The sequence below is a fragment of the Anticarsia gemmatalis genome, chromosome 17 (assembly GCF_050436995.1).
Source record: "Anticarsia gemmatalis isolate Benzon Research Colony breed Stoneville strain chromosome 17, ilAntGemm2 primary, whole genome shotgun sequence".
NCBI lineage: Eukaryota > Metazoa > Arthropoda > Insecta > Lepidoptera > Erebidae > Anticarsia > Anticarsia gemmatalis.
Window position 1 is genome coordinate 7,095,903 of NC_134761.1, and position 21,161 is coordinate 7,117,063.

Sequence of the window (21,161 nt, forward strand, 5' to 3'; positions counted from 1 at the left end):
TTCAGTGTTGTAATCGGCGTAACACAATGCTATTTAAAATAATTATACATTAAAATACAAATAGTTTTTCGGACTCAGTTCAATGCAGTACCTACGTGAGACCTAGATTTCAGATGTAATAAATACGTATCTGTAGCTTCCACATTATATGAATGACCCAATGAGAAAGACAGCATGCTCTAGTTGCAGTTGTTCGCAAACTTTCTGGCGCCAACTTTTTTCCTTAGTTTCTACCTCTTTTGCCAGAGATATCGGGCGTCCTGAAAATTTATTTAAGCCTGGGCAGAAACTGTAGCTTGTTGCCAAACATAAATGTTATAGATACATAATAGATGTAGGATATGTATATAATACATGTTCGATGTACGTACTAACGCAGTGAGCACTGCGCTCAATAAGAAGTGTAATATTTACCCTTGCCCTTAGTAATATTGAAAATTACTTTTGATTAAGTTCAGGATACCCATTGCCTTCAACTTGTTTAAAATCAGTAGCAAGATTTTATTTTCATTTGTTTTCCTGATTCATAAAAACGATATTCACGGTTAAATATATTTAATCAATGTCATTTGTTATCAATTTCGATTGTCAAACTGGTTCTTGGGCTAGGAAGTAATTGTAATGGATAAATTGAACTACTTTTATATATCAGAATTGTTTAATTAAATTTTGGTTTAACAATTGAGTGAATAGGTATTAAATGCAAAGCCTGATAAATCAAAACGCTTATGGTTGTTCTATCTTCATTTACATCCAATCGACATTCATTATCTGAATAAAGATTACTTTTTTCCTGTAGCCGACCGTTGGACTTCCCCAAACCGAACGGAAAGTGTTTCTTCGAATCTGAAGCGAGACTTTGTTTGCTATATGTTTTGTGAGGTCGTTCATATCATATTTGGGCACACCTACGCACAAGTTGCCTAATCTATAAGTAACGAAGTTTTACTTATTTTTGTCTTTATATATAAATTTCTATCATGGTTTTCATTTCTAAATCTACCGTCTGTAAAAAAAATTGCAGTAGCATTCTTTAGGCTGAATCCGCTGAATAGTACTTATATCAGTTGTTGTTGTTGTTGTTGTCTGTTTCGCATTGATACTTCAACAGTGATCTATCACTGCATCGCTAGAGTAGTAGACAGGGTTCCTTCACGAAATCACGAAACAAAATATTGCTGCCATTCAAAAGTTATTGTTTAAATTCTGGTTCTAGCTGTGCTTTCGTTCTTTGAACCTTTAGCAATGTAGGTCCGTTGAGGCTATTGGAGTTGTGTTATTAAATATAAAACAAAGTGTGGAATGACTTTTAACAATTTGTTAACAAACGTAATGTTTTGTAGGTACGTAGATTAAATGCAATTGTTTTCAATGGTATATTTAACTAATTGTCTGCAACATTTAACTATAAAGGGTTCATTAAGCGTCGTATGGGTAATTAATACTTGATTTGCTCGTCCCAGATACGGGTGGCGCATCGCAAGCTTCGCTGGCGCCGGGCCTAACTGTCCACTGGCATTTGCGCATGACGTTCTTACATGTGTATATTCGTGTAACCACTATCTATGCACATTTACTTCATTTATCTATTAGTCAATAATTAATGACTTTCAGGATTATTAATGACTTAAGACCAGTGCACGTAGAATCTTAAAACATTCGAGAGATTATAAAAAAAAGAATTGTTGTTTTTATACTTACTATAATGAATTAACTATTATTCTAGTTACGATATAATACACTTCTAAGTTTATGTAAACTACAATGCTGGTTCAGCTGTATATAATGTAGAACACAGAGGTTAGCACTATAAGAATATTGCAAACAAGAAGTTGGACTTGCATAAAGCTTGCGGTATTGCATCGGTCAACTCGACGGCTGAGTGATGGGCCGTCCTGACACGAATAGGGCCAACACAAAGCGGCCTAACTGTATGCGACAGGATGACCCGACATCAGATGGGGTGACTTACGACTTTCTGCTCTCGATTGTGCCTGCTTAACTTTCAACAATGAAATTCAATTCCATTTACAATATTGAGACCAGTATAAGTTATTAATCACGAGAATCTAAATTGTTGATAATGACTGTAAACGATGTCCGTGGTCCACGAACGGTTTACTAATTTTTGTATGTATTGGTTACGTCACCGTGGCAAACCTACTTGAATTCCAGTCCTTGCATATTTTATGTAAATAAAATGAAGATTGCACGACAAGAAACAATTGGCATCAGTCTCGGTCTAGACTTTAAACGTTATTTGGTTGTTTGTTAACGTTGCATTATAATGAGTTTTTCATCAAATATAATAGATGAGTTATTTTTTTTTGTATAAAATGGTTGGTCTGAAGTAGCCAAAAACGCGGAATAATATCGATCGAGTGTTAATTATTTGACTAGGTTGGTTAACGGTTAAAATGGGTTATCCATACCGTTACATAATTCCCCTGTGGAGTGCATCAGATGAAAATTGATGTATGATCATGCGGTGATGGTGCGGGAGTGTGGCGGGGCGCGCGGTGGCGGCTGTGGTGCGCCTGCGACTCTCACCGCCTTATCTCTCGCGACCTCCGGCGGACGCGCACGCACGCCGCGATCCGCACCACCCGCCGCCGCGCCGCGTTCGCGCTATGCAGTCTCTTCGACAACAAACTTATGTGCACGCTTACTTGTACTTTTTTTATTTTCAAAGTGTAGGACGTAGCCCGGAAATGCGTCAGTGAACCGAAGCTTTGGTTTTAGTGTTAATTTATAGGTGGTTGCATTTGTTTAAAATACAGTTGGATAGGACAGCGATAACGAACATTAGACCGTATCGACGATGGTGTCTGAAGGGGCTCTGCCCGTGGTTTGGTGTATACGCGATAATCAATTAGTGCCTCATCAAGTATCAGGTGTTAAATTACAGGGAGCGGTAACAGGCGCTCATATAGCTGCCGTTACAGACTTTTTACGTATGGTAGCCGGGACTCCCATAGTCCTGCCGCATACAGAAGTTCCTGAAGACGTTGATAATGATATTAATCAAGAAAAAGAGAACTCCACCCGAAGACGGAAAATGTCAATGCAAGTGGAGGTCCCCTGTGTTTTCCTTACTGAAAGCGCCTTACAGAAAGCGAAGAGTCGCAGTAACTCTAGGGAAGAAAAGGTAACGATTGAGAGATGTAATATACCGACTGCGACCAAAATGTTAGAAAGTCAATCTTCTTTCCTAAGTTCTTCAGATATTTTAGAAATGAAAGAATTGCAGGAGGACAATCAACATGAATCTGCTAAAGATAACTCAAAATCAAGTTCTTGTGAATCATCGGTATCGTGTAGTGAAAATCATACTCAAAGAATTACAAGGATTATTGAAATGGATGATTTAAGCCCTAGCCCTATAAATATAGAATCAGAAACAGAACACCCTCAAAGGATAACTCGGATAATTGAATTTCAAAATGACAGTGCACCTTCACCTGTATGTAATGAAGGAGAAAATGAATCGTTACAAAGAATTACAAGAATAATAGAACTTAATGAGGACAATTCATTTTCTACAATAACGAATAGCACAGATACGGAAAAAGAATGCCCTCAAAGACTATCTAGAATAATAGAAGTTGAAAAGGAAAATAATTTTCCGAGCATGGCAAAAATAATTGAAATGGAAAACGATATATCAAATGAACGGCGAATCTCATTGACGAATGAACGCGAAACTGGAGGCGGAAATATCGAAAATTGTAGTGAAGAAGTGACTGTTAGGTCTAAGCTTATGCATCGAAGTACCCCTAGGTTTAGTCTTGACTCTTCGTGCTCCGAAAACTCTTATGTTAATATCGAGTGTATAAAGAGTTTGCAGGATGTGAGAAAAGAGGAAATTACCGAAAGCAGTCTGAGTCCCGAAATTTTTCCAGCAGGCAGATCTGTACGTTCTCGGTTCCCAAGAAAAAAGACGTCTGTATGTTCGATTGGCTCTTCGGACTGCGACGATGAGGTAGACGTTATATTCAAATCCAAGCCTAAATCTAGTCAATGGGTCAGTTTGGATTGGATACCTCCGCCTCCCAAAGAAGAGCCAGTGATTATGCAAGTCTGTGATAAGAATGATTTTATATCAAAATGGATAGCTGAACAAAATTCGCAGGACTCTGTTATTATTGCTGATGAGAGAAGAAAAAGCCTTCCACCTAAATCTAATGAAATTTACCTTCAAAATATGAGAAGATTTAGCGATGGTTTGCAAATATGTAAGGAGGATGCAGCTAGTGATTCTCCAGCTACGGTGAAATGGAAGTGGCACGATATAGTCAAACGCCATCTACAATTATTGAAAAGTGAGAAAGGTTTTAGACGTCAAAAAGGTAGCTGGATGAGGACAGCCAGGCGTCTGTCAGGGACTACCGTAAACAACAAAGAGCTGGAATCGTTGCCGTTGGATACTTACATGAAACTTCAAACCATGCCGTAAGTAACCATAACATAATATTGTTGTCAAGTACTATTACACTCATGTTACGTAAATTAGTGACCCTAACCATAATATTGTAAGATGTAGTCAAATGCTATGCAGTTTGTTACATTGGCTGTCGGTTAGATTAATTGATTCAATGATAGTATGACCGTTGTCTTATAATCACAAGTTTGTACCTATTTTAATTTGGATGCAGACATCCATGCACAGCAACCACGTCGATCTACTTACCAAAGCCGACCCGTCCAGCGAGTGGAACTGGTTGCCGACTGACGCATGGCCTGCGGCATTCCCAATGGTTGATGTAGACGTTCTTTGAAATTATTCACCTATAAATCCTATTACAAGACTTTCAGGTCGAACGCTTCAGTACCTATTTTATTTATATTCCGCATAACTAGTTGACAATCGTATTATCACTAGTTCATTGATATTCATTTGATTTCTCGTTATTATTGTGGCAGAGATATAAATCCGTCTCAGTCAACATGATGCGATTTGTCAAACCGTTGATAAGGAATCGTGTGTTACGAGAGCGGGTGGGAGGCACGCGCTTCCGCAAGGCCGCTCGATTAGAATGCAGGGAGCTCGCGTCCAAGGCTACGGTTGCGCGGTCGGTCGGTGCACCGGCGGCCCCTGTCTTCCTCTCCACAGTTCGGCGATTGGAAGTAGGCTCAGGAAGTGAGCCGTGAAGGTGACGCTCACAAAACTTAACGGCCTGTTGATCGGAAGCGACTGTGCTTTGAATTTTCGACATACCTTTTGTTCCAAAATTTATACACTTCCTCAATCTTCTTCTTGAATAATTGGGACACGAATGAATAATTTACTTTATAAGTGTTCGTATTAGAAGTCTTTGTTGTGACTGATTTTTAATAACAAAGCGTTGTGTTCCTTTTCAATTACTAGTTGATAACATTTATCAACCAATGTCTAGTGAGGGATCCATAGCCAGTTGCGCTCACCGATTTTTTAACTGTCCGGGGGTAAAATAAACCCTTAAGTAGTATTAAAACTGGTCATCTTCGTTCTTGGAAGGGCTAAAAGTCGGTCCTAGTTGTTGTCAACTGAAACATCGGTCGTTTAGCTATGTCAAGGGTCTGTCGGGAGGCTTGAACAACTTTGACATTAGATTCTGTCCATCCCAACTGTACGATAAAAAGCTAACTCTACTGCCCTCACTCTAACTATTCAAATTTAAAGTAATTTGATTAAAGATTACTAATAAAAACTAAACCTGATTAGGGAAACGGCAATGCTTGCGCTGAAACGAGGTAAACGGATGCACCGACGTCAGTTTCACCGAGCCTTGAGTATATTGCTCTACTTGCACAATAGCAGAACTGCTCATCATAATAATTAAAATATAACTTACTATATTGTTGAATCAGATTAATTACGTTGGTGATTGTATAAATAATTTCATACTAATGAAAGTCATTTTCTTGTATCGATAAAATACTATTTTGACTGAAACTGAAAGTATAGTACTACGCTAGAAATTAAAATAAAGACATTTCGATTTTGCAATGTTCACCATTATTTAAGCTTTGTTTGTGTGACCGCTGTTCTGAAAACACAAATGTTGTGTTCGACGGGCGTCAACATGGCTATTGTACCAAATGGGCATACACGTTCTTTGGTGGAAACAAACGCATTCACATCGAAATATTTGCTTGATTTGTAGTTTCTCACAGTTTCGTGCAGCACTAAAGATATTTCGATAAAAATCATTTAAGTTAGAAGCTACATCATTCATTAATGTCGGAGATACGGATTAGAATTATTTAGATATCTAATCTTAAAACATGCCAATACCACAGCAAGTTAGAAAAGATCATCATTTTCAAAATTATGTTATTGTAGAATGCATTATTAATATTTAAATTTTCAACTTGTGCTAATAAACTTAAATACATTTTTTTTTTCATAAGCATTAGGCAATGTCAAGTAAGCATGGGAATACACTTCAGGACATCACATTCCTCTGACGCTACTATTTAAATACCAATTTATTTCACAAAATAATGTAACTCGTTGCTTATTATTTATCCAAATCATATTTCATTTGGTTTATTAAACCAATAAACTCATGGCTAAGTAACAACAGCCGCGCGGATCAATTTCTCAGGTTAAGCTGTGCTTGTCGAGGTTGGTCTGTTGAGTTCCTCCGTGTTTCGGACGACACGGTAAATTGTGCGTCCCAGCTGACATGTTCAAAGATCTATGACAGTAGTCCGAAGCTGAAAAGTCTGACAACGGACTGGGCCCGACACTATGCACACAGCAAGGATCGGGAACTGAAAGGCTTAGGGAATTCTCATTCACCAAAACCTTGTTTTTCCTTTTGTAATATCTGTTTATTGAGGTTACGAATCGTGCGTGATAACGTTTGCCAGCTCAAAAAGCATCGTTTGAGCAACAAATCATGCAAACTAAATGACCTCCGAAACGAAAGAAAACATATTGGCAATAGAGATAACTGCATTTTCCTTGTGCACTCTGGCTGTAAACGTGCTGCCTCTGATTTAACAAAGCGTAGAGTAGCGTATTTTCAAACGTCGCGTAACTTAATATTGACAAAAAATTAAAACAGACTAAAATTTATTTTGTAACATCAATTGCTTCTTGCTCACTTTCACTATGTCGAACATTTAGGTTCCGTTTCGTGACGTCTCATAATAGTAGTTTGTGTAGCGTTAAAAATTAACTTCTTTTTTTAATATCTCACATCTCGCTTTCTATTGGAACTGTGAATCATTCTGTTTATATTTCCAATAATTTATGCTTGACACGACCGTGTCCCACAGTCTGTTGTAGTTTAGGCCAGACTGCGTAAGTGCGCACTCACTGCAAATGCTCTGCTTATCGAACAATAACTTTTGCATTTTAAATATTTCTTTGTTATTCTGACTAGACACGTGTTAGAAAATCGATGAAAATGACTCGTTTCTTATCAAAAGGCTTGAGGTCGTCTCTTTCAAAAGAACAATACAACTGGTTTTTATTATTTGTTTTTACTTTTTATGCGAGCGGAGCGCTGCGGCTGCGCACACCGACCTCCGCCGCCGATAATTGTTGCTTTTGCGGATGTTTTCAACCAAACCATATTCGATTGCGGCTAACTTTTAACAACATCACGTCGTTAATTTATACTATTTTATAGTTTGTTAGATACTTATTTATGTGTATTTCTATTAATTTCGTAAACCAATAATTATTCAGCCAACATAAGATTGGCGTCCCTGGATATTACTTCACATAACGATGACTATACACAATAATAAAATTTGAACTCCATTACTAATTTGCAGTACCTACCTACCTTCATATGACTTGTCTCCCATCATGCCTTTATATGATTAACAGAAGATATTAATATTTAACGACTCATTGTGAACTTCGCTAATAGTTCGCTACTACGCCGAATGATAAGCCACTAGAACGTTTAATATGTTAAATACATAATACAATTGATTTGATTGTGTGTGTGCTCTACGTCAATCTTTTTAGATTTATTATCAATACCTTGTTTACAACTATTTGTCATGCCAATAATAATAAGGATTTCTATCGTGTATGCAAACTTAGCGGTATAATGTTAGTTTGTTTGGTACACTGTATTATCTATGTCACAATTCTTAGCACCTAATAAACAAGTAACGTGGTTGGGAGGACCTAATTTCTAATTCAATCCATGTTTCGATTTTTATGACTGATACCCTTATCCGCCACTTGTCCAAGAAAATAACGGACAAACCGCGCAAAAATATACTGTTATAATATCAAGGGATTTTGTTAGCGTTTCTTTCACCGGCTTATTATTTGCCAACATGAAAAGTATTTTTTTCACTTCTATAACATAAGGTTAAGAAATAGTACTTACTTAACAAACTAGAACATCCTTCTACCTCTCAACAAAGAATCTCCCACGCGATTAAAGCCGTTTATACAATGCAAGCTGTGATGCCGTTGCGGGACTAAATCCAATTTACTCGACTCTAAAGACTTGGAAAATATCACGCATCAACAATTATAGACCACTTAAACTGAACGTTTTGTCACACGTGGTTTTTTTTTCTATTCTTTGTACCTAGTTAATTTGTTATACTTAACTTAGGTCCATCATTTTCCAAACATCCTGTCAGAATTGATAATAACTGCCTAGTTATTATGATCGATATACAAGGTGCCTATCGCAGTCAATATCCTTTTTTAACACGCTTTTTTATTACACTGGATGCCAACGTTATCGAGTCACTCCTAGGCGAGTTAAAAGAAGCACTTGACGAAACGGTATCGATCTATCCTCTGAAAAAACTTGTATGGGAGTTTAAGGCAAGTACTCGTTCATCCTGAGAGGGAGACCCTATAATTAGATTACCCATCTAGCGAGCAACCCGGAGCCAGGCGAGACTGGCTTAGCAAAAAAGTTGTGGCTACATCGGCACGCGAAGGTCGATGACCGGCGCTTCTTCTTAACTCGCTATATTATAAAACTCACAGCGAAAGTCACGTAATTAATTCTCCCTGATTGCGCCAGTTAACGTGTTGGTGTCAAAGGGTTCAGACTCATAAATTTTATTCAAGCCCGGGACCGATTCGTTTTACATAACAGACCATCATCTTCGGTGATAACTCTATATATAGTATAATCTCTAATAATATTTTAAATAGTATTTAATAGTATAAAGCGATTGTTATTAATACGTTTTATGGCACGTGGTTCCTTAATCGTCTTTCATTCAACATAGTCGCAATAACTGTAAATAAAATTAGCATTTCAAGTTTTAGTAATTTGTCTGTGAGTTATCATACTATAGGATTATTCTAATTGAGATCGTACAAACCGGAAACCGTTATGTAAGATCCCAATAATGTTATTTATTAGGAATTTCCGTCTCCCCACCTTGACATGAGCAGCCTACGACATTCTATTTCCAAGTATTCAAACTCTGACGGCTGAAATTACGTAAGCGATTCTGATTAATTTTCTTTCGAGGCGAACAATCATAAAACAAAATATTTTTGTCACACATAGTAAACGTTTGCTATGTTACACCTATTATTGACAAACGAACACTTTTACTCAACTTTTTCTTAAGTCTAGACAATGAAGCTAGTCAAATTTGCGCAATGCTATTTACACTTTCCAAAATCTGCAATTGAAACGTACTAGAATAAATATAGCGGCAAACTAGCTTGTTTAAATAAGCTTTATTCAAATCGGGAACATGCTTGTCTAGCTGCCCGACATTTTGTTTGAATAACACTTATTGAGTTTACTTTAAAATCACTGTGCACAAACATTGCAATTCTTTTCATCTGACCGACTAAAAGAATTATCTCCCAAATAAATCTAAGAAAATAGCAATTGATTAAAAATGTGTAATTGTTTACTCAAAAACGATATCTTGTAGAATGCATATCAACATTTCAAAGCATTTAAAGCTAGTGATGCAGTGATATAATACAATTACCTATTGCTTTTCGCTTACGGGTAAAATCTTTTATTTTACTCTACTATTTTTCATATATCTGTGATAGTTCAGCAATAAAAATGGAAAGTAACTCCCGCTGCTATACAGACAAATAGATTTTGATGAACTTGCTGGGCTGACCGGTAGATTATGTTCTTGGTAATAATATAAGTATTTTTTAATATCTCGTACGGTGCCGCGGGCAGAATCTAGTGCAATAAAATTTTACTAGCATTTCTTGAATCCCACATTATTCAGTGTAATGTTTTAGTTGTATCTGTTATGCAAATTACTTCAACTTTCTTGTATCGATAAAATGATATCATACATAATTCTGCGTAGCATGAAGGCCCAATATTATATGAGTTTATGATTCATGATACAGATGACGATTTCTCTCCGGCTTTAGGAGGTCAAGGCCATTCAATCTGCCTAGTAATAAGCGCCACATAAACGAGAGACAGATTAGCTATATTTAATATATCACTAGTGAAGTTTACTGTGCGGTTTTCTGTTATATTCGATTCATGATTCTACACACAGTTTTGTTACAGGCGTTATTGAATTGTTTCTATATATAATTGTGTCGGTGTGGTAATGCTATCTTGTATACCCTGTTACACTGTATTTATCTTCTATGAGTGTTAATTTAGCCTACCTCTTAATTATAGTACGTTTGCCTGGAAGCAGCTTTTGACTTTCTAGATCTTTTTCGCTTAGATAATTTTGGCTTGTATGAGTTGAGCTTACCTACTATTTAACATTACACCTTTCAATAAAAGTCACTTTCCGTCTAGTCATGATTACATCGCTGTTTCGTTCGCTTTCTATTTCATATTATTGAGGAAATTAATTAACTTAATAAACATAGTGCATTACTAGTGTATTCAGTGTGCGTTTCCACGTTGAGACCTTCGACGCTATCTGCTAGTTACCGATCTATGACCCTACTGACTGCCCTTAGTGCGTGACGAGGTCTCTGTGAAGGCATTCGTAGTTACAGCCCGTGGCGCCCTTTTCATGTCTCATTTTTATAGCTGATGCGACATTGTCAAGATAATTTTCCGCCATAATTATTATCTCAAATTGTTATAAGCTTCATAGGTTGGTTAACGCTTATAGAATTTTAACTAGATCCTGGGGCAGCTGGGCTGTAGAAAAATATTGTGCAAATTGTTGCACCCGCATATGTGGCGCACTCTAGTGTTTGCCTATAGGCTGCGGATAAAACATTGTGCCATTTTATTAAGTTTAGTGGTAATGGTAATAACAGGTAATAGTAGCTTTATGTACAATGATACTGAAGATCATATTTTTCATGATTTTTCCAATCAATCTTGACATAACATGACTCTCATGATAGCTGAACAATAAAACACCTTAAAAAAATTTGGGTACTAAAAGTTAATCTTGCTGTTCGTTATGAAATTATTGTATAATAACGTAAACATATTTATTAGGTTTTTGTTCATGTAAGATATCCGCATACATTACAAAAACGTAAAGATAAATATGATTTAATAATATATTTCAGGCGTAATTCGTACCTTTCTCTGTGTATTACAGTTATGAAACTGAGTACTTGTTATCATGGTATGCAGTTTGTCTTCAAACAGTTATACAGATGGGTATCAGAGTTCTGATAACTGTCGTGCGCTGAGTCGTCCATTTAATTACAGTGCAAGAGTCCATCCGTGATTCTCATGCGGAACAATCCAATGAACAACACTATAATCAATGAACAATCAATCTTACAGTCACGAACAAGATGAAATGGCTATTCTGATACAAAGATGATGATGTCACTGTTCAATGTCTCTGAAAAGTCTCATTTCATGAATTATATTCTATACCATTCATTCGAAACGTGACGAAAGTATTTATAGGCTTATTCACTTCTGGTTACCGATTGAAACAAAAATATCTCGTAATAAATATAACCCACTTACGCTCAATTTCATGTTGGTCGATTTCACGTAAATAAATTAGTAGACAAATGATATAGGTAGGTAATTGTTTCTAAACTTTTTCGCTCACAAGGTTGCTCTAGTAAGTTGTTGCAATTCTAAAAATATGATCATTCAAAGTGATCGTGCCTCTTTTTACAGCTCACAGTAATTTTACCGTTTTACAGCTGTACTACTTAGATACTATTTTTATATCAAGAGCCCGACGACCTCGCCCGTCTGTCGCGCGGGATTTGATGCAATACCAACTATTGTCAGACCCCAACTGCTTTGTTTTGCAACCGTCTCAGATATGGACCTGAATGAGGCTGAATGTTCACTTATTAGTACTAGTAGATATTGTTACTACCTACTTTATTGTTTCTTTGTATTACGTTGGTATATAATACAGAATAAAACTGTGGCTTACTGTACAGGTTCTGTTATTTTGTTAAGGTGACAAATTATGATTCATTGTTAGCACCGGGTCTTATGTTAAAAGCGCTTACTACAATAAGTTTGTCTCCGCCGTCGGACGCAGTGAACATACGTCAATTGAATGCAGAATAGCGTTCATTCGTGGTTGTTGAGTCACCGACAAGCCGCTTTCTGTACTCCCTGCGTACGACATCGATACCGGTCCTTTATACACACATATTATCATTACAATGATAATGACATTGTACGGCATAATGAAATACCCATCGGATGAAGTATTGCATTGTTACATATTGTATTTGCTCAATAAAATATAGTTCTTTCGTAACACCCGTCATAAATTGTTTTTTTAATAGTTTTTACTATTACGTGAAAATATTTTGTTTCGACATATTATTAAACTGGATTTATACCTATCTATTGGTAGTGTTACTGGGAAATGTTTAAAAAAAGAAAGAAAGACATGTTTATTAAGTGTTTACTTTTGTTACAGATGGTACTTCCGCAAAATAAAACGAATCGAAGCGGAGAAGAAATTGCTCCTCCCCGAGAACGAACATGGCGCTTTCCTCATCCGAGACTCCGAGAGCCGTCATAACGATTTCTCGCTCTCAGGTAAATATACATAATAATATAAGTACTTCTGATTATTATAATAAATGTTTCTATGTTCTTATTAGTCAATCGTTCTTTAAAATACTGCTGTGTGGTGAACACTCACCACGCGATGTTAACAGCGAGAGTTCTTTTTAATTTATTTTACAAAGGTATGACCGAGATTGTTTTAGACAATTTAATTTTATGGTAAAATTAAACGCATCGAAGTACATTTGTACCTAATCGATATCAGGCAAAAACACTTTTTGAAGCTGCAAAGTAACATTTAACTGATTCACTGAATACTATTTTACAATTTAATAGTTTATTATAATAATTAACTTGCTGAAAATAGCAGGTAAATGTCCAACGCAAAACATTGACAGATGTCAGCGTACCCATCCTGTGGAAAAAAAAAACACTAGAATGTAGGTGGGTAGGCATGATTCATCGCAGTATATCCTATGGCATGCAGAATAGTGCTAACTGCTATCCTGTTACAAACGCATCCACACTAGTTCTGGACGCTTCGATCACTATGCCAAACCGGTTATAGTTTTTCTAAGACTCCTAGCGATGGCGCCTCGTGGGAAGAAAGAACATCTGAATGGCTACCTCGATGGCTGCTAATTAGTATTGTTTAAAAATACTTACATCTAAAACTACCCGGTTTTAGTCATTGCTTTTTGTGTAAATGAGATTGTCAGCCCTGCAAAAGTAGATCACAAACATGGAATCGTGACCCAAACGATCTAGTTCGGAGCTTAAGCAAATTCACACCTTCATCCACATGCGGCACATTGACCGAACAAAGAGATAGTTAATTTATTTTACGATTATTGTCATTGTATAGTGCTTACTAAAAAATCCGTCCACGGTTGTCGAAAAATTCGCGTTTTAACACTCATATAAAAATAAGCAGACTGTCGAATTGACGACCGCCTTCCTTTCCAAGTCGTGTAAAAATTAACATTATTTGAGAGTAACAAAAAGGAGTTTACACACCAAAGTCGCCATGACGCATGGAGTCGGGAACTCTATTCCAAAAGAATCATGTCTTCCACTTCTAAAGAATTTTGCTTTGTAGACTCCATAAGCTCAAATAATAATTGGTTTGTGATCTTCAGTGTGTAAGATTGCATTAACATCTATGGTATTATAAAATCCTATGACGTATTACTATTACATATTCAAGAGAATTCAAACAAATATTGTATAATAGGTAACCGATCTCTGTCAACATCGTATTTTTGCAATGATGTTTTTTGATTAGCGGGCTTGCGAAGAAGGAGTTATCATAATGTTGATACTGTTAACCTCGAATACTAGAATTTATTAGCGTTTTCATAATTAAATTACTTCTCCAAAAAGGTTTAATTACAAAACATAACGTTGTTACTTCAAGGTAACGAGCAACAAACGTAACGAGACAATGATCTGATTTTTTCGCTGAATCGTGTAATAAGTGTAGTTGGAGAATCATTTTATTTAAGGTCTCTCAGCGACAGTCGTGTAATACTTATGAGCTTGTGAATTTCCATCGACGACGTTACAAGAAAAAAAAACCGTAATTATAACCAAGAATAATTCAAAAGTTTTCCTACAACCTGTGCAATAGGAATTTTTTAATACATTGAATTTTCTAATAGTTGCAATTGCGTATTGATATGAATGTAGAGCATTTAGTCGCGCGACAATATTACATCATAACAATATTATTGTGAAACCAAGGACATTTGTATCTGTTTTTTATTTGTTCTCGTGACTTCGCAGAAGTTGATTTATGCAACAGCCTACACAATGTCATCTTGGAATCTCACTCACGTCGAGGATAATGAAATCAATATCCAAATACATCTAATAAATCATAAATATAAATCTGGATTTTGTCCTAGTGTATTCAATAATCATCACAAGACGGGCACTGAATAGTGGTGGATCCTATTACAATCCGATATCGCAAAATCAAATATTATTAGTTTACTTCAATTATTTAAATAACGCTACGGCATGTTTCACACTAAACAATGTAATAAATGCCTGATTGAGCTAATAAGTCACGATACAGTTACATGCATATTACAGATATGAACAACAAATCGAAGATGCACATACACATTATTTACAAGGAGTTTTCCCTGAATTATATTAACATGCTCACCTTGTACGCTTAGGAATTTGGACACGTAATAATTTCCTTGTTTTTATTTTAGGAAACGAAATACTCGTCTAATTTATTCCGTGTCACTTCCCATTTTTTTATAAATCGGATGTTATTAATGTAGCAGATGAAAAACCATAAAGCAACTTTACTATTCTAGAACGTGTGGAAACAAAAGGATATTATTGCTTTGCTCTAAATTTTATTACTAATCGAGAAAAGTTATTTTTATGATTTTATACATTAGAATGTTATAAATAGCTCTCAAATGTCTTTGATTTTTCGCCGACTTATTCGCATTTCTTTGTGGTTGTGTATCTTTAACATTCGAATATTATTTGGGGTTTTCCGATATTTCAAACAAAGTTAGCGTTAGTCATAGATAGACACAAAAAGGTCAAGTTAAAAATAACAAACGTTTTCCCTTCAGATGCTAAATATAGACAAGGCTTTGACTTAGTTTTTACCTAACTTTCACAAGCGATAGATTCGTGGTCTATTATGCTACAAAAATATGTATGTACCTGTTCCTATAAGGACAAAGGCCAGCATAAACTTAATCCAGTCGCGATGGCTATTCACTGTGTTTGCGAGGTCTCTAATTGCCTGCTCGTAAATAACACGTTGTCAATCACAAGGCCTATCGTATAAAATCATATTTCTAAGTTACAATGGGCGTTGCATAAATTTTCCGACTACTTTCTCGATCAATGAAAGTGAAGTTTCGATTCTTTCACTTCAGCGAATTTAAATTTCAAGTGAAGTTTGTTGTACAGACTAGTATTAATCGAGATATTATTACGTTATGTCAGAACATTGTTAATAACACCTTTAAACCTTTATTCGACGGCGTTACAATTTTTGATGAAAATATACAATGAAGTAATAATATTTTAAATTGAGTAAAGGTAATATGTGTGCATAAAAATGCCAATAGTAAAAAAGTGAAAATAATACATATTTATTAATACCTCAATAAAATCTTAAGTAGGTAAGTGTTTATTAGAAGAATGCACTAATAGAGCGAGTTATGGTAATCCACTACAGTTTCGAACTATACAACTTTTTCTCCTGATCTTATTAATAATGTTTTTATTAAAAATATTTTGTGGTAACTTTAGTTTTTATAAAATGTTATGGTCAGTTAAGGTAAAATAAATATATAAATTACATCATTGAAAATGAGCAGAACAGGGCAAACTGAGCAATTTCTATAGAGACTTACACCGTAATCCTTAAGCCCCTAGGTAAATAAAGGTACTAAATGTATACTTACAGTATCTCATCTCATCGCGGATTATGGCTGATCAGTTATTATGTCTAGATAGTCATGGCTGTAAATCAGAAAACCCCTGAAGATATAATGTTATAATGTCCTTTAACTTTTTAATTTTACAATAGCGATTATTTTGAAAATAGGTTGGCTGTAAAAAATGTAAAAGATATTGAAGTAGAATGTCTTACATATCACGTTAAGATGCGATCGATATTATGCCCAATCATATACCTCTTAATGTTTTTCTTATATTCACGTACTTATCAAACATGAAAAAGTTAATTTAATAGTTAGAGATAACAGTTTTGAAATAACGAATATATTTGTGTACTTATATGTATGTATTTTAGATAACTAAGTAATATAAATACATTACCATCAAATTTTATTAAATCCATTAGTTACATAAGGCAATATTCAATGGAATAGCATACCGGCACTCGGCAGATTATTTTAGCAACTTTGAATGAATACGTGATTATAAACTTCATCGTGTCAGTTAAATATTACCTTCATCAACTGAATCGAAATGTCAAAAGCTGACGCGGCGCTTCTCAGAATATGCATCACTCATTAATAAATTTATTTAGCGGCTGGTATTAGCAAGGTCGACTCGCCAAAGTTTTTCGACCTAAGATACGACATAATGACCGATTGTATAGTTTAGCCTATCGAATAAGAAAAACGAAGCACTCGAGCTCCTCACTGTTTACAAAGTAGATTAAATTAAAGTGTTTCTTGTTCTTTTGCTAGGTATATAAACACGAATATACATATTTTTTACAAAATGAACCAGTTAATCCTCGACAACTCTCACCAAATATTATCAGTTCGACAGATACAAAAATTCATAGTAAGTCGAGATCTGTGCCTTGATTAAAGTTAGTGTCTCGTTCTATGACTTCCTAGAAAACTTTCTTTTTGGAGCGTTTTGACTAATGTGCTGTCGTTTTAACTTGTTGTAGCTTCTATAGTAGTCTATAGTGATGGCCTGGTGTTAGTAGAAGCAACATGTTACTGCTACACTAATACGTCATTGAAATCTTTTCATGACGAATCAGCTGTTGTTACAAATGGAAAAAATCTTATTTTTAGGTGTACAATTGATAGTTTTGCAAAACATCTTATTGTTTATCAGAACATTGATCTCCTATTTAATGAATTCTACACATTACTACATTACATCAATCTTGCAACACTTTTAATTCACTAGAAGCGCTCGTACTCCAGTTTTACGCAATTTATATTGCAATAAAATGCAAATGTGTGAATAATTGTTGTTCACAGTGCGAGACGGAGATACGGTGAAACATTACCGCATCAGGCAACTGGACGAGGGCGGTTTCTTCATCGCCCGACGAACCACCTTCCGCACGCTGCAGGAGCTCGTCGAGCACTATAGCAAGGACGCCGATGGACTCTGCGTTTCGCTCAACAAACCATGCGTACAGGTACGTCTCACAAACTCATACCTCTTAGTTTATGTTGTGTCTTACACAGTCCCACGACCACACATCGCTCATTCAAGTATGGATTCAGTTCTCGCTTCTAATCCATAGTGAACAGTTATTACTAAGAACCTTGTTAGAATTCTAAATACACTAGACCACTAAGGATATAGGTCCGCTCTGTGACATTCTTCCCGAAAGAGTTATTGCTGCACCTTTCACTACGATAGAATTATAAATTGTAAAAGCAAACTTTTGACAGTTAACTAGGTAAGACATGATAGCGCTAGAATATTATTATACTAGTGTTGTCAATCCAAGGTCACGTGATCGAAATAAATAATAAACATTATTTATGATTACGGAGGCACATAAATTGCAAAATTCAATATCGGGACGACTATAAAATTTATGGTTTTCGACGATCAACCTTTGTGCGCCGCGTGAGAAATATTACGAGGCATTGAACGAAGTCGAGGATACTTTAAATTCACCGAAGGACTCTGGTTTTCTTGGACAAAGAGCATCGTCATATTTAAGTTATTTAAGCCAAGCGTATACGGGCCATTAACATTTTCAAACTTTTATTTATTATTATTTCCGGCACACTTTTCACTTTGTAATTGCGGAAAGGAATTTAAACCCTAAAGTGTAGGTACTTATTCCTTAGTCTTCGACAATCTTGTGGAAGCGAATACTGATTCAATTTTGCATATAATTATCTTTAAAAGTTACAACAATGACTGTATGTATGTATCACTGCAACACGTGTAGATTCCGATTCTATTATAAATACAAATATGTGTGGCCCAACATCACGTAATTAAATGCAATCTACACGGATTCTTATTTAATGATTCCATATATATTATGTTTACGTGATCATTGGCTAATCTTGGGTTGTCTCTTTTTTTCTATGGCTCCCATTTGCGTCAGACGTATTTTGTAGGCGTTGGAAAGGCATTTATAGTATATTTTTGGAATAGGATTTCGTTAAACGCATAATTATAATATAAAACTTTAAAATTGGCCGTTCCAGTTTTGCGACCTAACACCAAGGCCGAGCAGGCCCCACTTTCGTTACGGACGATACAAACATAACATGCGTTGTCCAGCTTGACGACAATTCTTTGTTACCAATATTTTCCTTCACTACAATGGATCTGAAAAAATATTTCTTCGATTTTTTTTCAACCAAAATCGTGACGCGTTGGCATATTCGTTATCACTTCAATTTTGGCAAATCTAAAAAGGAAATGACGTAGGTAAAACTTATAAGATGATTTTGCTGTGGCCTTAAATATCTGTTGTCACAAATAATAAAGTTAAGTTTTAGCAAACACGAATTATCTCATCGGTCGCAATATATGAAATCTTGAATTCCGTGTGCTAATGTTTTGTTGCAAAATTAAGCAAGTTAGCGTCACGGTCTATCCGTAAAAAAAATATGCGTCAACAGGCAAAATAATTTATTCATTCTTTCTAAGTTATTTAAGAACTGATGTGTAATAAAGAATCGTCGATTACATATTTTGTTAACGTAACCTGCAATGACATGCATACACACAATGAACGCATGTCATTGCACTGTAGTTTACAATTAAAGAGTAATTGGGTAATAATAGAACCAATGAATAAAAATATTAAAACCCAATATTTCATTCAACCCAATTACAACATTAAATAATTTGGTAGTCAAGTTACCATTGCATTGTCAACAAGGTCATATATTCATGCAAAAACGATTCAATTGACCCAAAACGAATAAATAGATAAGATGAGTGAGTTAGATAAAATCTTGCGAAAGAAGTTCATCATCAGTTCAGGGCTCGAAATAGAATTACAAATCGGCACTATTCATACATGTAAAATCAAATAAAAGCTTGTAAAACTACAGCGAAGCGTGTGATTAGATTCTTATCATTACACGAGTGCATTTAATAACGTCGAGAAACCGCAGCAGAAATCTATTTTAATTTATCTGCAGCTATTTTTACCTTAGAGACGAGTTTTTAAACGCCGGCTGCATTATCAAGAGGGCTTAGTGAGAAATATGTTAATAACGACCTTGCAAGGTAACCTAAAGTGAGTAACATTACAGGAAACCTTCGAATATTATGTATAATGTATTATTTTTTAAGTACGTTTGTTTTATGGAGGTTATTTGCCATTATATGCCCAAAACCGTACTTACTATTGAAACGTTATTCACGCTATGTGAATGGCAGTGTAATTATGTATTTTTATTATAAAGGATAAATAAAATTAAGTTGTGACGTCACGCAATTATAACGAGCTCTATTGTTCATTTTGTGTCTCGTGTTGACTTTTAATTTTAATGAGCGATTTGTTCCTCACTTTAACCAATGCGTTGACTTCAATCTAAACGTTAAAATATATGCACAATTATAACTGACCGAACCGATTGCTATTATCCGCATTGTTAACTGTTACAAAAAGCCAATAAAATAGAAAGTTATGTAAAGCGCAGTAGCGCATACGGTTTCAAATAATTTAGTAAATTTATTGCTGGCAACACACCCACGTTATACTGAATTTATATGCATGAAATCCTCGTCGTTAAAGGTGACTTGCGCTGAGACAGAAAACGAAGTTCACGGTCGTAATCATGAACTTTAAGTTCTATAGAAATCAGTATTATTGACTTATAATAAACACAAGTGAAAAATGTATTATAAAGGCTTCATCGTGTTTACTTGATTCTACGCGAGCCAAGCTATCATACAACTGGCTATAATGTCTTTATATTGTATTGATATTGACTTAACAGACATAAGTTTTAATAAGTTGGTTGAAGGTATTTGTTTAACGCGACGTTTAATGTGAAAATATGTAATGTTTGACCTACGTGAATGACGTAACCGGCATCGCTAGTGTTGCAGCGTAGTCCCTTCACTCTCTACCTTATCGGCATACAGTTAGCATTTGCGGAATTTCATTGTTTCCGTACATTTATTTATACTTACTCACAATTTCTCGATCAACAATGCTGTTTTGCTCTACTTCAAAAACTGGATTAGTAATAAACTTATTACAGTCAAACTGATAAAAGTTATTCACAACCGCTACTCTGGTAATAAGCTGTATTAGCTACTTCGAAAGATGCCAAGCTAGTAGTTCATCTGAACTTGACCAAAAACGTTTTTATAAAAACAACAAATTGACGACCAATACCTACATTGACTTCTGAGAAAAGCTATCAAATATTTATTAAATAACGCTAGGTATACGACCTTTTCGATTACGACACGTTTGATTAAAAACCTTTATGTCATATTCGTTTAAACTTCACGCACCTTTTTTTATACCTAGTATATAATTATTATTAAATATCA

The 21,161-nt window shown here is 35.4% G+C and overlaps 1 protein-coding gene across 2 annotated transcripts in view; it reads left to right on the forward strand.

The window, feature by feature from the left end:
• Src42A (Tyrosine-protein kinase Src42A) overlaps positions 1 to 21,161 on the forward strand; it is a 45,516-nt gene that overhangs the window by 15,783 nt on the left and 8,572 nt on the right. The window contains exons 1-3 of one of the 2 annotated variants that reach the window (XM_076125458.1): positions 2,548 to 4,452; positions 12,817 to 12,938; positions 17,645 to 17,808. In XM_076125458.1, the coding sequence (XP_075981573.1) occupies positions 2,822 to 4,452; positions 12,817 to 12,938; positions 17,645 to 17,808 (1,917 nt within the window). In that variant the 5' untranslated portion in view covers positions 2,548 to 2,821. Of the gene's footprint in view, positions 1 to 2,547; positions 4,453 to 12,816; positions 12,939 to 17,644; positions 17,809 to 21,161 lie in introns of those variants that run through there. The other variant, XM_076125459.1, reaches the window with a different exon arrangement.